General features: G+C 40.9%; 1 protein-coding gene across 5 annotated transcripts in view; it reads left to right on the forward strand.

The window, feature by feature from the left end:
- The window catches only part of TTC28 (tetratricopeptide repeat domain 28), a 638777-nt gene that overhangs the window by 204760 nt on the left and 420290 nt on the right, over positions 1 to 13727 (forward strand). The window contains exon 1 of one of the 5 annotated variants that reach the window (XM_047697790.1): positions 3878 to 4739. The exons of the other annotated variants lie outside the window; for them this stretch is intronic. Within the exon in view, the coding sequence (XP_047553746.1) occupies positions 4713 to 4739 (27 nt within the window). The 5' untranslated portion in view covers positions 3878 to 4712. Of the gene's footprint in view, positions 1 to 3877; positions 4740 to 13727 lie in introns of those variants that run through there. 5 annotated transcript variants of the gene reach the window in all.

Consider the following 13727-nt stretch of genomic DNA (forward strand, 5'->3'; position numbering starts at 1 on the left):
TGAATCTGTCTTTCCATAGAAACACAAATATAGGGGTACCTGGGTGACTCAGTTGGTTGGACATCTGCCTTCAGCTTGGGTCATGATCTCAGGGTCCTGGGATTCCTCTGTGGGGCTCTCTGCTCACAGGGGAGCCTGCTTCTTCCTCTCCCTCAGCCTCCCCTCCCCCAACTAGAGCACTCCCACACTGTCTTTCAAATAAATGAATAAAATCTTAAAAAAAAAGAATCAAAAAGGAAAAATAGATTTTCTCTGTCTTCTTTCCTAATACAGCTCACTGTTCTCAGACCCCTGCTCTCCCCTAGTTTGAAGAACTTTGTCTTTTATAAAGTCCAACATGGTCTGGGATGGGAGAATTACTCTTCAGTCCATAGACCATGCATGGTGGTATGCATATGGATTCACAGATGCCTTCAGAAACCACCCTCCCCCCCAGATTAGGAACCATGTAGGTCCCTTAATTTACATATGGGAAAGTGAGGCCTTGAGTGGCTTAAGTCAGCAGTCACAAATTATGCCATGCAGATGGAATTTAGACCTACAGGCATGTTTTGTTTGGCCTGTTAGGATGCTTTAAAATTTTCGAGCAAACAGTTAAATACAGGAGATTTTTAGCTTCTCATGAAAATTTAGAGTTTCTGGCAGTGTTAGACTGATACTCCTGCATGACATCAATTGAGAAAAGTTATGTCTCAGCTACCTCTTTTACATTATTCATGTATCTTCAGCTTTACAATAGTCACAGTTCCATTGTGTCTTATCCCTGTGTGTCACTTACTCATGTCACTTGCCCTGCCTTTCTGAAAATTTTTGTTATATCAGTAAATCAGAGACAGAGTAGAAAATAGAAACTTTTCTCTTCACCCCTAGCAATTGTAGATTTCTGCTTTCATTGCCCAGTCATTGATTTATAAGCCTGGGCTCTACCCCTTTCATTGCCATTGACTTGCTGTGTGGCATTGAGCAAGTTACTTAACCCCTCGGAAGTTTAGTTTTGATATCTGTCAAATGGTCCTTGTAAGGGTATTAATAGTTTACATAGTTTAAAAAAATCTAAAGGTTTATATAAAAAACAGCCTTATAATATTAATATTACAAAGTTAATATTTTATTACATATCATAGTGCTTAAAAGTGCTGCTTCACCCAAAAAATGAAAAAAAAAACAACCCCACTAATTCAAAGGGATACATGCACCCCTGTGTTTATATAGCAGCATTATTTACAGTAGCCAAATTATGGAAGCAGTCCAAGTGTCCATGGATAGATGAATGGATTGAGATGTGGTATATATCTATCTAGCTATAATGGAATATTACTTAGCCATAACAAAGAATGAAATCTTGCCATTTGCAACAACATGGATAGAGCTAGAGACTATAATGCTAAGTGAAATAAGTCAGAGTAAGACAAATACCATATGATTTCATTCATGTGTGGAACTTAAATAACAAAGCAAATGAACAAAGGAAAAAAAGGAGAGAGACAAGCTAAGAAACGGACTCTTAACTGTAGAGAACAAACTGAGGGTTACCCGAGGGGAGGTGGGTAGGGGGATGGGTGAAATTGGCATGGGGATTAAGGAGGGCACTTGTCGTGATGAGCACCAACTGACGTGTATGGAAGTGCTGAATCTCCATATTGTTCACCCGAAATGAATATAACGCTGTATGTTACCTCCATTGGAATTAAAATTTAAAAAAATGAAACTAGGTGACTGGGAAATTAATAGTAATGTCCAATACACAATTTACATACATGTATTACAATGTAAAAAATAAAAAAAAAATGCTGCATCAGTTATGCCCTTTGCCTACTATGAACACCTTCAGTGCCCTGCATTCTATAGGATATAGTCCAAATTTCTCTGCCTTATCATGTTCCCTACCATTTAGTTGCGACAGACCTTACCGAAGTACCTTTTACTTTTATGGAATGGAATTGACTTTTGAGTCTTTCACCATTCATCCCCTCACTGTTTACAGTGATTTCTCCTCACTTGGGGAACACCTACTATGTAACTCCTTTGTTGCTTAACTGACTAAGGCAATGCCTGCTTGTCTTTTTATAGGTAGATTTTCTGTTTTGTCCTAGCTTCTTTGTAATTTCTTGTAGCCTAGGGACTTCTTAGAACTTTCTGTCCTAAATGTTACCTTGTACCTAGTAGCTAGCATTTAATACATGTTTGTTTGGTGACGCCCTGGCCTCAGATGTCAGCAGCAGGAATTTTAAAGTGATGTCTAAGAAAGAAGCAATAGAACATGGTGATAGAGGAATGATAGAGGAATTCCTTCACATAAGGAATGATGTGAAGGTTTTTTATCCTGGAAAAACGACAGAGCTATGGACAGATAAGGGAAAGTTGAGAAGAGAAACTGATTTTGGGGTAGATTGCTGAATTTGGTTTGCAATTTACTGAACTTTCCATGCTAGTAGGATATCCAGGTTAAGCTGTGTGGAATCATTTGGATATGTCAGAACATACACAGAGTGCTGGTGTTATTTACTGGTATTATTTGACTGCTGACTACTGTATATAATTTCAAGAGCAGGGACAGCCTCTTACTCATATTTCTAGTGCCTGGAACAAAGGCTGGCAAATAATAGGTGGTTAAGCCATAGGCACTTCGTAGTTTTACTGGAATGAAAGGTAACTATGATGCACATCATGAAAGGGTCATAGGCTCTGGAGTCATGATATTGTGGGTCTGAATACCAGCCCTACCACCTTCCATGTGTTGTGGTCTTGGTTGAGCACCTGACCGCTCTGAATCTTAGCATCCTCATCTGGCACATGAAACAGTAAGACCTTCCTTGCAGGGCTTGAGATAATGAATGTAGGCATAGGTCCTGCCAGACAGTAGTGGTTTATGAAATAGTACCTATTCATTCAACTCTAATTGTTAATATTATTACCATAAAAAAGACAGTGCTTTCACCATTGGATTTCAGACACTTTGGCTTGGAAAAGATCTCAAAAGTAATGTTTCAGGTAACTGTTTTAGATATTTTAATAACATTTGTAATCAGGTATAGTTAGTGTTCAATCTGCATATAATGACCCACATCAGCCAATCCTGTCAATGCAGCTAGAACTTGCAGAGTAATAAGTTAAACATTGTTGGAGCCTGGACTCATAGTACATCAGTTACTTATTATTAGGTACATTAGTATTCTGGTAGCTTACACCACCCATTATATTCCCATCTATCAAAATAGCCTCGTGGTGGGATAGGTAGGATAGGAGTTGATAGACAAATAATAGTTGGATGACAAATAATAGTGGAATTACATAGTATCTCGTGTTTGGAGAAGTATCACCTTAAATAAGATGCAATCATTTTACAGAAGATGAATGAAACAATCTCCATAGCAGTAGTTTATAATAATAAAATTAGTGTTAGATTTAGAGAAGCAGAGTTTATTCTTGATTAATTTTTCAAAAATCTTTTAAGATATCTGAAATCTTTTGTCTTCAGATCACACATTGAGATTTTGTAGGCTTTTGGTCTGGAGTCTTTTTTTTTTTTTTTTTTAAGATTTTATTTATTTATTTGACAGAGAGAAAGAGATCACAAGTAGGCAGAGAGGCAGGCAGAGAGAGATGGGGGGAGCAGGCTCGATCCCTGGACTCTGGGATCATGACCTGAGCTGAAGGCAGAGGCTTAACCCACTGAGCCACCCAGGCGCCCCATGGAGTCCCTTTTCAGTTCATTTTTTCTCTTCATGTGACTCACAAATTCAAATACATCTTTTGAAATGGTTTCCTGATTTTGTAGGTCTCTCCTGGTTCTGATTCCTTAGGAGCTGTTAGGTGCCTCTCAAACTGTATGCTTACTTTTTGCTTTGGAGCAGATGTCGTGGCACTAAGACCCAGAAACCATTTGCTCTGTGTGGCTGGAGCTGGGCAGGCGGTGCTCACACTGAAGGGAAGGAAGTCATTAGTGCAGACTGAGCTGTGGAGTTGGGTTCTTGCAGGATTTCCTTCCAGCCTTTCCCCACTAAGGTTCTTGGGAATTAAAAAAAAAAAAAAAATCTAAACACACAAACCAAGTTTTCCTATTTACAGTGTTCAGGGAAGGTAGGCATTTCGGGAAGGGCAGATCCTTCCCCCAAGTTAGCCAAGAAGGAAGAAAAAAAAAAAAAAACAGCGTAAAGAAGCTCTGATTACAGATCTTTGGAATTTTCTTTGCTAAATTTTACAAACGAGAAATACACCCAGAATTTTGGGAATTGCTCCAGGCTGCGCGTGAGGGTTTGATTGCTTGTCTAATCTTTTTTTGAGAAGAGGAGAATTCGCCAAAAGGGGTTTGGATGGCAGGAGCCCGGCTCGGTTTGTGCATCAGCTCTCGTCCTGAGTCTCTTCTCTGAGGGAGGGTCTCTGCAGCCGGCTTGGAGACCCCCTGCCGCAGGCTCCTTTTGCAGGCGCTGGCTGGGTGGGGGGGGCGGGAAAATGCCCCGCTCTCGCTGGAGTACGCTGGTTGCTGCTGGGACTTCCTAGCCCGGTGGGAAGTGTGTTCGTGGTGTGGGGATACTTTTCATTGAACTGAAGGCGAAAAGACTGGACTCTCCTGGGCATTTTCCCTTCGCAGTGAATATGGGAAAGAATTAGGGGGTGGGAGGGAGGCAGCATGACTTGCAGTCGCTGTTGCCCTGCATCTGCCCCCAGCCCCCAGCCAGCATCTTGATGTTCCACGTATCGGCTGTACAAATATGATGAAATGGCAGCCCCGGAAGAAGGTAAGTGTCCTGGAGTGGGGACGGGGCCCTGATGCCCGACACAGGGAAGGGTGACTGGGGGCGGTTGCCCTCGGGTCCCTCCATCCCTTCCGTAGTTCGCTGGGCTGGCCGGACAAACGCTCTGTCCCTTTAGGGACTTGGCGCCAGTCCCTCAGGGACGAGTTACCAAGTCAAGTCTGCGTCCACTGCCCTCTTAAGTTTTTCCTTCTTCGTATGCCTGGACTCTCAGGGGTGACAGCTCAGGAACACCCGTGTGCTTTAGAAGCCCCAGGAAGCCAGCGACACGGTTAGCTTTGCAAGAGCCAGCCAAGTGCTGCCAGAGTCCAAGGACTCGGTGGCGCCCTGTCTCTGGGGGGCCATTTGGGGTTGCACCCCGACACATTCTAGTGTCCCTGCAGGTGGGTGTTGTACCACCTACTTCCCCAAGGGGTTAATAGGTTGCGAGCCGCTGGCAGCTGCTTCCCAAGGGCCCCGCTGGGGGGCGAGCATCCCCAGCACAACCGCCCAGCAGCTGGTTCGCGGGCAGCCGGGCCGCGGGGCCTCCAGCCCCAGCGCCTGGGGCCGAGCGGGGCCTTCTGCCTGCGGGGCTCCCGGGCCGCCGCGTGGGCCGGCGCGAGTGCGCGCGCCGGCCATTGTGCACGGGTGTGTGTCTGTGCGTGTCAGCGTGCACGGGCGTGTGTGCATCGATCGTGGGGAAGAGGGGGAGGAGGCACTTTGCTTTTTGCGAGATTATTTCCTAATATGGCTCCTTTGTTGAGAACTCAAGAAAAAAAAATCCAGTGGTTCTATCAAAATAAATTGCTATTGGTCCCAGAAATAACGTTTCTAAATGTGGGACTGGTCCCTACCCCAGGACGCTCAGGAGGAAAGACAGCTTTCTTCAAGTTGTTGGCGGCTGAAGGTTTGGCTAGGGCTCCCTTTTGCTAACTTGTCTGACTGGCGCTGCTAGGTGAACCCAGTGGTTCACTGCATAGCAGGACTCTCCCCCCCCAACCCCCCTTCAAATACCTCATTTGGCTATGGTTTTTATTGACATTCTTCTGAAGGAAAACACAGCGAACTGAATGTGCTATGCCCCTCCCCAGCCTTGACCTGTCTCCGTTAGCAGCTGCCTGGTGTTTTACTTGAACTAGCTAAACTGACTCTTTCTTTGTGGCATATGTGATACCGTGTTTTACATCAGAGTTGAAATAGGAATCGTGTGTGAAATGATTCTCAGATATTGTGCATTTGCTCTATTGCTAGAGAATCTAACAACCTTTCTTTAGTATAGCCTAAATTGAAAGGTTTTCTTTGATATCTAATTAATACAGTTTTGATCTCTGACACTAAGTCATTTCTTACCTCATCCTGAAGTCCGAATCTCTTTTATATTCGTTCTCATCATAGAGCTTCTTTCAGTGAGATTGGTTTGATTTGCTTTAGTTAAGAGATCCCCCCTCCAATCCCCAACAAAAATTAGAGTCACATTAAGGAAAACCATAGAAGGAACTGTATAATTAAGCAATTTAAATAGATACTGTGTATTCCTAAAGTGCTCCCCCCACTTTCTTCTAGGTTTGTAAATTGCATATTTATGGGTACTTTTAAGATGTCTGCAAACTATACATTCATAAATGTCTGTTTTTTCTATTTTACCCAATATGCAGTAACTCATGTAGTTATGTCTGTGGAAACCCCTCTGGGTACTGGTATTGCTTGAACCACGGAAGTATTATTCTTGGCAGTCAGGTGGATTTCTGGACTCGGGAAGATTCTGTTTCAAGTGTTAGGATTCACTCTGCAGTATTTACTTACTCTGTGATGCTTAAATTGCTATACCAGAAGGTTGTGTTTATTCACTGTATTCATAATCCCAAACTGTCATGTTATAAAGATCCAGATATAATTCTTCCTAGTTCGTGGAAGATTAAAAAATAAGCTGAGCCATCAAATACTGTATGATTGTTTGGTGGTGGCTTGAGAACAATTCTTGCTTCTTCTACATTGGAAATGGAAGCTTCCTTGGATGATACTCAGTGTTCAAAACTGGTAGGGCACCAGTAAGTCTTTACAAAGATTGGGTTTATTCTCTTATTCTTGAGAGAATACCCTCATGATCGGATCATTACCATGGTTTCTGGCTGGGTCTGCTAACACATTTGTAGTGGAACAGTCACATGCCATGTGTTTTGCCAAACTGTTTCATAAAAAGCATTTACACTACAGATGAAAAGTGATGCTGCATCGATGGGATTTTAACAAAGCTAGGAAGAACATCTATAGAATGCTGGCTGCCCCAGATAGCATTTGCCTGTAGCTGGGCTTTATGACTAGGATTGCTTGGTAACTTGCTGTCACGGGGTCCTGTCAGCCACCAGTGCTGGCTTTTATAAAATCTGGGCTAACTATAAGAGAATGACCATAGGTTCTAGGTTTCTTTGTTTCCGAGCATGCAGCTGGGGTACAGCTTCTTAGTCCTCTTTGCTTACTTGCTGAGTTAAACTAAATACTAAAATTCAAGATGCGTACTCTGAAGTATTCAGTCAGGGTCCCCCAACTTTTCGCAAAGAAACCACCACAACATGATTAATCACTTTCCACCTCAGAATTAGTGAGGGGCTTAGGACCCAGTCTTCCCAATCCTCTCACCAAGAGCCCTGTAATTGCCCTAGAAGGTAAGATTGTGTGCAGTCGCATCATGGTAAGAATGGCATTTAATGTCATGCATTGTTAAAGCTACCATTTTTAAAGCACTTGTGCTGTGCTAGTAGGCATCTCTACTTGTTCTATACACATTCATTTAACTCATATCCAGGGAGGTGGTAGGTGTTACAGTTGCATTTTACAGATAAGGAAACAGGTTTAGAGAGGTGATGTGACTCACCCAGAGTCACACAGCGTGGCAGGGTCAGAGCTAGGATTGGACCAGCCCTTGTTTACCTCAAGATGCGTGTTTTTCACCATTGTACTTGGGAATTTATGCAAGAAAGGTAAAGCCTGACCGCTGAGGCGATCTCAAAATATAAGGTTTGCCATAGCTTTGCTCCCTCATTTCTGGACACTGGCACCAAGATTTTCTTCTTCCCTCTCCTTCTTGAAGAAACATGATTTTATCTATCTTTAAATTCTTGGAGATTTTGAATCTCTGTTCTTTTAAGGCTGTCTTTTGAGTTGTTAGCAACCTTAAAAAAAAAAATCTCTTTATCTAATCTCTCAGTTATACTTCAGGCTCCTTGAGTTCAGCAACCATATTTCATGTTTTTTTTTTTTTGTTTGTTTTTGTTTTTGGTGCCAAGGATAATATAGTTGCTCAGTAAGTTTTTTTTAGAAGAGAGAAAGAGGGAATCTTAAGCAGGCTCCACGGCCAGCACAAAGCCCTATATGGGGCTTGATCTCAGAACCCTGAGATCATGACCTGAGCCAAAATCAAGAGTTGGACCCCCAACTGACTCAGCCACCCGAGCACCCCTCTCAATCAGTATTTGGTGTAAAAGTAAATAAGAACTATTACTTTGTAAAATTTGTATTTTTAGACTTTCTTATTCTAAGAAGTAGTCAGAAGTTTAAATGTAAAAAAATTCAAAAATTTCAGTTGACTCATAGATATTATACTGTGGTGGATTATTAAAGAGCTCCAGATTATATTGGCACTGAATTCTGGTCTTTTGTGGAGAATATTAGGAAGGGGACAGTCCTACTTTCCACAAGATGTCTATGGCAGTCATTGTTAAGGCACACTACCAGAATCCATGGACCAGACTCCTGATTCAGGGTCACTATCCTTTTATTAATGTAACCTTATTGGCCTGGCAAAATATACTTTCCCCTGTTTACACATTAAGAAGCTATCATGTAGCACATTATTTTTATCTTGTCTTGCAGAAATGATAGTAATTAAAATGCTCATCTCATAGAAACATGTTTGTTTACAATTCTGAAGTCTGCTCTTTAAAATCCAAGGATTAGTATCAGATAACATTGTGTAAATAAGACTGCAGTCAAAACCTGAGGAAAGCTGCTGCTGATGGGATTTTTTTCATTGCTTATCTAATGTTATTTTACTGTTCACACATAATAAAAGATCATTAATAGGAATATGCCACATATGCTACATTAATTATGTCATTTGATAATCATATGATGTATTTATCTTGTTATACTTGTCACATTAATATAACGTGAATCTGGCTTCTTAAGTGACTTCTCTGATGGAGCTTCATTTAAAGAACTTGTTTGGAAGATCACTTGTAAGGATTCCATCCTGTAAATTTGTGTCTTGAAATAGCTTATTATTTTTAAAAAAGAATGTTAAGAAAAAAAAAAAAAGAGTGTATTTCAAATCCCTATACTTTCTCTATGGCACAGTATTTTGTTTCTGGATTAGAAAGCTAAGTCTAAATTTTAACTTCACTAAATTATGTACTTATCTGCCTGAATGCTATACTATGCTAGTTATTATGATACTATTAATTTTGGAACACAGCTTCTATAATAGTATAAAATTAGACGAAAAAATAATCAGACATTGTGGGCAAAAGTAATTATAAAGAGAAGTCTCACAAATTTCATGATAAAGGTCTTTCTGCAAATCCATTCTCTATACTATTCCCAGATCAGTGCAACCTAGAGACCCAGGTTTTAGTTCTGGCACTTCCCATGCCTTGTGTCCTTGGGCACGTCATTTAATCTTTCACATCTGACTCCCCACTGTTACAGGTTAGCACCTCATTATCACTTGCTGGATCTATTGCAAATGGCATCCTAATGATTTTCCTTTTTCTGGCCTCTTTTTCCCCTCTGCTTTTTCCTTCTTACTCCTTTTAGAGTAATTGTTAACCACCCCCCCCCCCCAATCTGTTCACATTGTTCACCTCCTTAAAACCCTGCTGTGTCTCTCCATTGTCTCATAGAGGTCTTCAAAGTAGGTAAGCACACCTTGGGTTAGGGCCTGTGCAAGAAAATGACTGGGATATGCGGAAAATATGAGAACGTCTGTTTTAATGTATTTTTTAATTTTAAAGAATAAGAAATAAATTAAGTTTTACTGATCTTTCAGTATGGCTTGCTGCTCGTGCCCTCATTTGTTCACAGGCCAACAGGGATTCGCAGTGGTGCCCACTCATTGTTCATGTCAATCATTTGTTCACCTTCAGTGTGCTGTGGGGCACTCTAGTTTCCATCATAAAAGATCTTGCCTTAGGTGGTTGGTTTTATTAGAAGAAGAAAAAAGAAAAATGTGGTGTAGATTGTATAGTGATGAAGAGATGGGCTTTGCAGCTAGACTGCCTGGATTTGAATTCTAGCTCAGCTGGCTTAGTAACTGTACCCTCTCTGTGCTTCTCATGTCCGCTCTACTGAAATGTGAATGGCACCTAGCTCTTCATGTGACTTAGAGGATACAATGTAAATGTGTACAAGGAGTGCCTCACACATAAAATGTGCTTACCAGGTTTTTCCTGTTAGTATGACTGTATCCTACAGTGAAGCTGGCCGTGGCTCACCAGGCGCCTGTGCTTTTGCATTTACTCTTTCCTTGGCCTAGAGTACCTTTTCCTTGTCCTGTCCTTAACTTGCCTTCCTTTTGCCACTGGTCCTACCCTTAAGAGCTAACTCAGTCTTCTTCTTCTTAGTGAATCCTTCTATCATTGCTGGGCATAATTGGCTGCACCCTCCTTTGACCATACTTGTATGGGCTACAGTCATAGCCCTGTACTATAACTGTCAGTGTGTCTGTTTCTACCAGTATAAGATTTCGAAGGCATAGGCACAGAGTAGGAATTGAATGAGTGAATCTTTGAAAAAATATAATGCGTTTATTGGACAAGATGTCAATGATCTTCTTTTTTTTTTTAAGATATTAAATATATATATATTTTTTTGACACAGAGAGAGAGATCACAAGTAGGCAGAGAGGCAGGCAGAGAGAGAGGGAGAAGCAGGCTCCCTGCTGAACAGAGACTCTGATGCGGGGCTTGATCCCAGGACCCTGAGACCATGACCTGAGCCGAAGGCAGAGGCTTAATGCACTGAGCCACCGAGGTGCCCCTGGTCAATGATCTTCAACCAGTTGGCAAGATTCTTCAACTTGCCAGTTACTGGAGATGCCTAACTTGCAAGTTTATCTCTACCCATTTCTCACCCTCTGAGAACACCATATGGACTATGAGTGAGGGTGATTTATTAAAGGGGTATTCTTAACTGTGCACCTATTAAAAATAAAGTCCAAGTGATGAGGTAGTGTTGCATAATATTGTGAATGTACTGAGTGTAGTGGTATCGTATACTTTAAAATGGTTAATTTTGTATTATATGAACTTCCCCTCGATTGAAAAAAGAAGAGGGGGGGAAGTAACAGTTATTTGTAACACATCAGTACAGCAACACCAAGGTTGTAAAACCCCTGGAGTAAATCTTTGCTTCCTTTAGCCTGAAATATTTTTGATTCTGTAAGATTGGTAAGGAATGGTCATCTATAGAAAACTACTTCCAAGAACATTCGAGAAGCTGGGAATGGTTGATAGACTTGATAAGAAGTGAAGGAAGTCAGCAATGAGAAAATCTGATTTGGCACCTTTAGTGTTCAGGAGCTAGCCAGTAAACATTGCTGGTGTGAGAGGCTACAGAGTTTAATTGGCCCAACCTCAAAAAAGGGCGCCAGCAGCCACCTTCATTTTGCTAGTCAGTTACAGTGATGACATGCTGTGGAAAACACTGTGGAAGCAAGAAAAAACCTGAAGTTCCGGCCGGCCCTGTCAGCTTTTGCTTCCACAGTGAATTCATTAAAACATTAATAACAATGTATGTCTCAGCTTTAAAATTTGCTTTTATTGATATGTTAAAACCCTGTAGTTTTTTTGAAAGCTATAAAAATTATTTCATTTAACTGACATTTTCAGGATTTACATGAATCTTTTGTCCTGAACTTTCTTGTTAGTCCCCCCCCTCCCGTTTTTGGTTTTTGTAGCTAAAAGGAGTATTCTCATTTGATTGAGTCCTTTGTTATTTATTGTGTTAGAATTTGTCTTCGTTGTTTTGAGTAGTCTGTGCTTTTAGCATATATTTTAAGAAAAACCAGAAAATTGTGTCCTTTGGCTTATATCTTCTTTGTAATAAATTTAGCATTCTAGAAAAGGTACTCATGTACTCATTTTGGCTTGATGGCAATTGTCAAAGCTGCCCATCAGCTTTTTGCTGGTAGATGTCTCTCAGTTTGGACTTTCATTTTTTATTTTTTTTATTTATTTATTATTTATTTATTTATTTTTATTTGTCAGAGAGAGAGGGAGAGAGAGCAAGCACAGGCAGACAGAATGGCAGGCAGAGGCAGAGGGAGAAGCAGGCTCCCCGCCAAACAAGGAGCCCGATGTGGGACTCGATCCCAGGACGCTGGGATCATGACCTGAGCCGAAGGCAGCTGCTTAACCAACTGAGCCACCCAGGTGTCCCTCATTTTTTATTTTTTAAAGATTTTATTTATCTATTTGACAGAGAGAGAGGTCACAAGTAGGCAGAGAGGCAGGCAGAGAGAGAGGGTGAAACAGTCTCCCCGCTGAGCAGAGAGCCCAATGCGGGGCTCGATCCCAGGACCCTGAGATCATGACCTGAGCGGAAGGCAGAGGCTTAACCCACTGAGCCACCCAGGCGCTCCTCAGTTTGGATTTTTAAAGGACTGAAATTTCTCTAGCTTATTTCTGATTATGTAAATAAATGTCCATTCATGAATGCACCCATATTTCTGGCATTATTTAATTGTGGGCATTAATAGTTTGGATTTCTATCATGTCTGGGACTGAGACTTGTAGAGGCACAGATTTTGATGCAATTCTGTTAGAGAGCAGTTAACATTTGGAATAGGGTCAAAGTAGAATTGGGAGCCAAGAGGTCATTGTGGGGACTCACTGTGATTGGGTATGTACTCTCCCAACACGCAATAAACATACACTTGAACCTAGAAAGATAATAGCTGGGGGTAAGGAAGGAAGAAACTCATAAGGAAACTTTGTTGCACACTCTGGGATAACTTTGTTGTATCCTATATTGTCATACCAATACTGACTAGATTAGATAATGGGTTTCTTTTCCATTGACAAATGATTTTTTATTTTAGTTTGTCCAATGTGTCTGTTTGTTTTAAGGAAAATCAAAATACAACATTTTGAATCTGAAAACAGACTGAATGCCAACTTGTTTTATGTAACTAAAAACTGTGAGTGTCCATTACATTTATCTGGATCACTACTTCACTTCTCTGACAATCAGTTGTTAAGCATATTTTATATTTTTAGCATTTATAAATGAGCACAGCAAGTATACATGCACACATTTCAGGATTACGCTCAGTTTTGGTATCTGTGAAAAACTATACTGTTTAAGCCCAGACTTATAAGATCTTTTTGGAGCTGTGTTTGTGGAATTGAGATTATCAGGCATAAATAAGATTTTTTTTTTAAGATTTTATTTATTTATTTGACAGACAGAGATCACAAGTAGGCTGAAAAGCAGGCAGAGAGAGAGAGAGAGAGGAGGAAGCAGGCTCCCCGTGGAGCAGAGAACCCGATGCCGGGCTCGATCCCAGGACCCCGGGATCATGACCTGAGCCGAAGGCAGAGGCTTTAACCCACTGAGCCAGCCAGGCGCCCCTAAGATTGTTGTTTTTGAAGAGTAGAGAGAAGATGTCATAATGAGTGATTATGGACTCACATTCATTTTGATTGAGTTTTGGGTCTTCATTACTTTAATAAATAGCTTTTTTCCAATAGAGGGTGGGCTTGAGAAAGAATAGATAAAATGCAAACCACTTTGTTTTACTCTTAATTTTGGTAAAGATTTTAGGTTGAACTGTGTGAAATTGCTGATGTTTGACCATCTTTTACCTAAAGAAATGGAAATTTAGTATGGTTCAATTAATATTTGGGGGTTAGGAATGGTGCTGATAAATATTGAAATTAAGACTAAAATGTGTTTGGGGGATTAATTATGAATTAATTTCAAAGTCATACGGTTCCC

The sequence above is a fragment of the Lutra lutra genome, chromosome 12 (assembly GCF_902655055.1).
Source record: "Lutra lutra chromosome 12, mLutLut1.2, whole genome shotgun sequence".
NCBI lineage: Eukaryota > Metazoa > Chordata > Mammalia > Carnivora > Mustelidae > Lutra > Lutra lutra.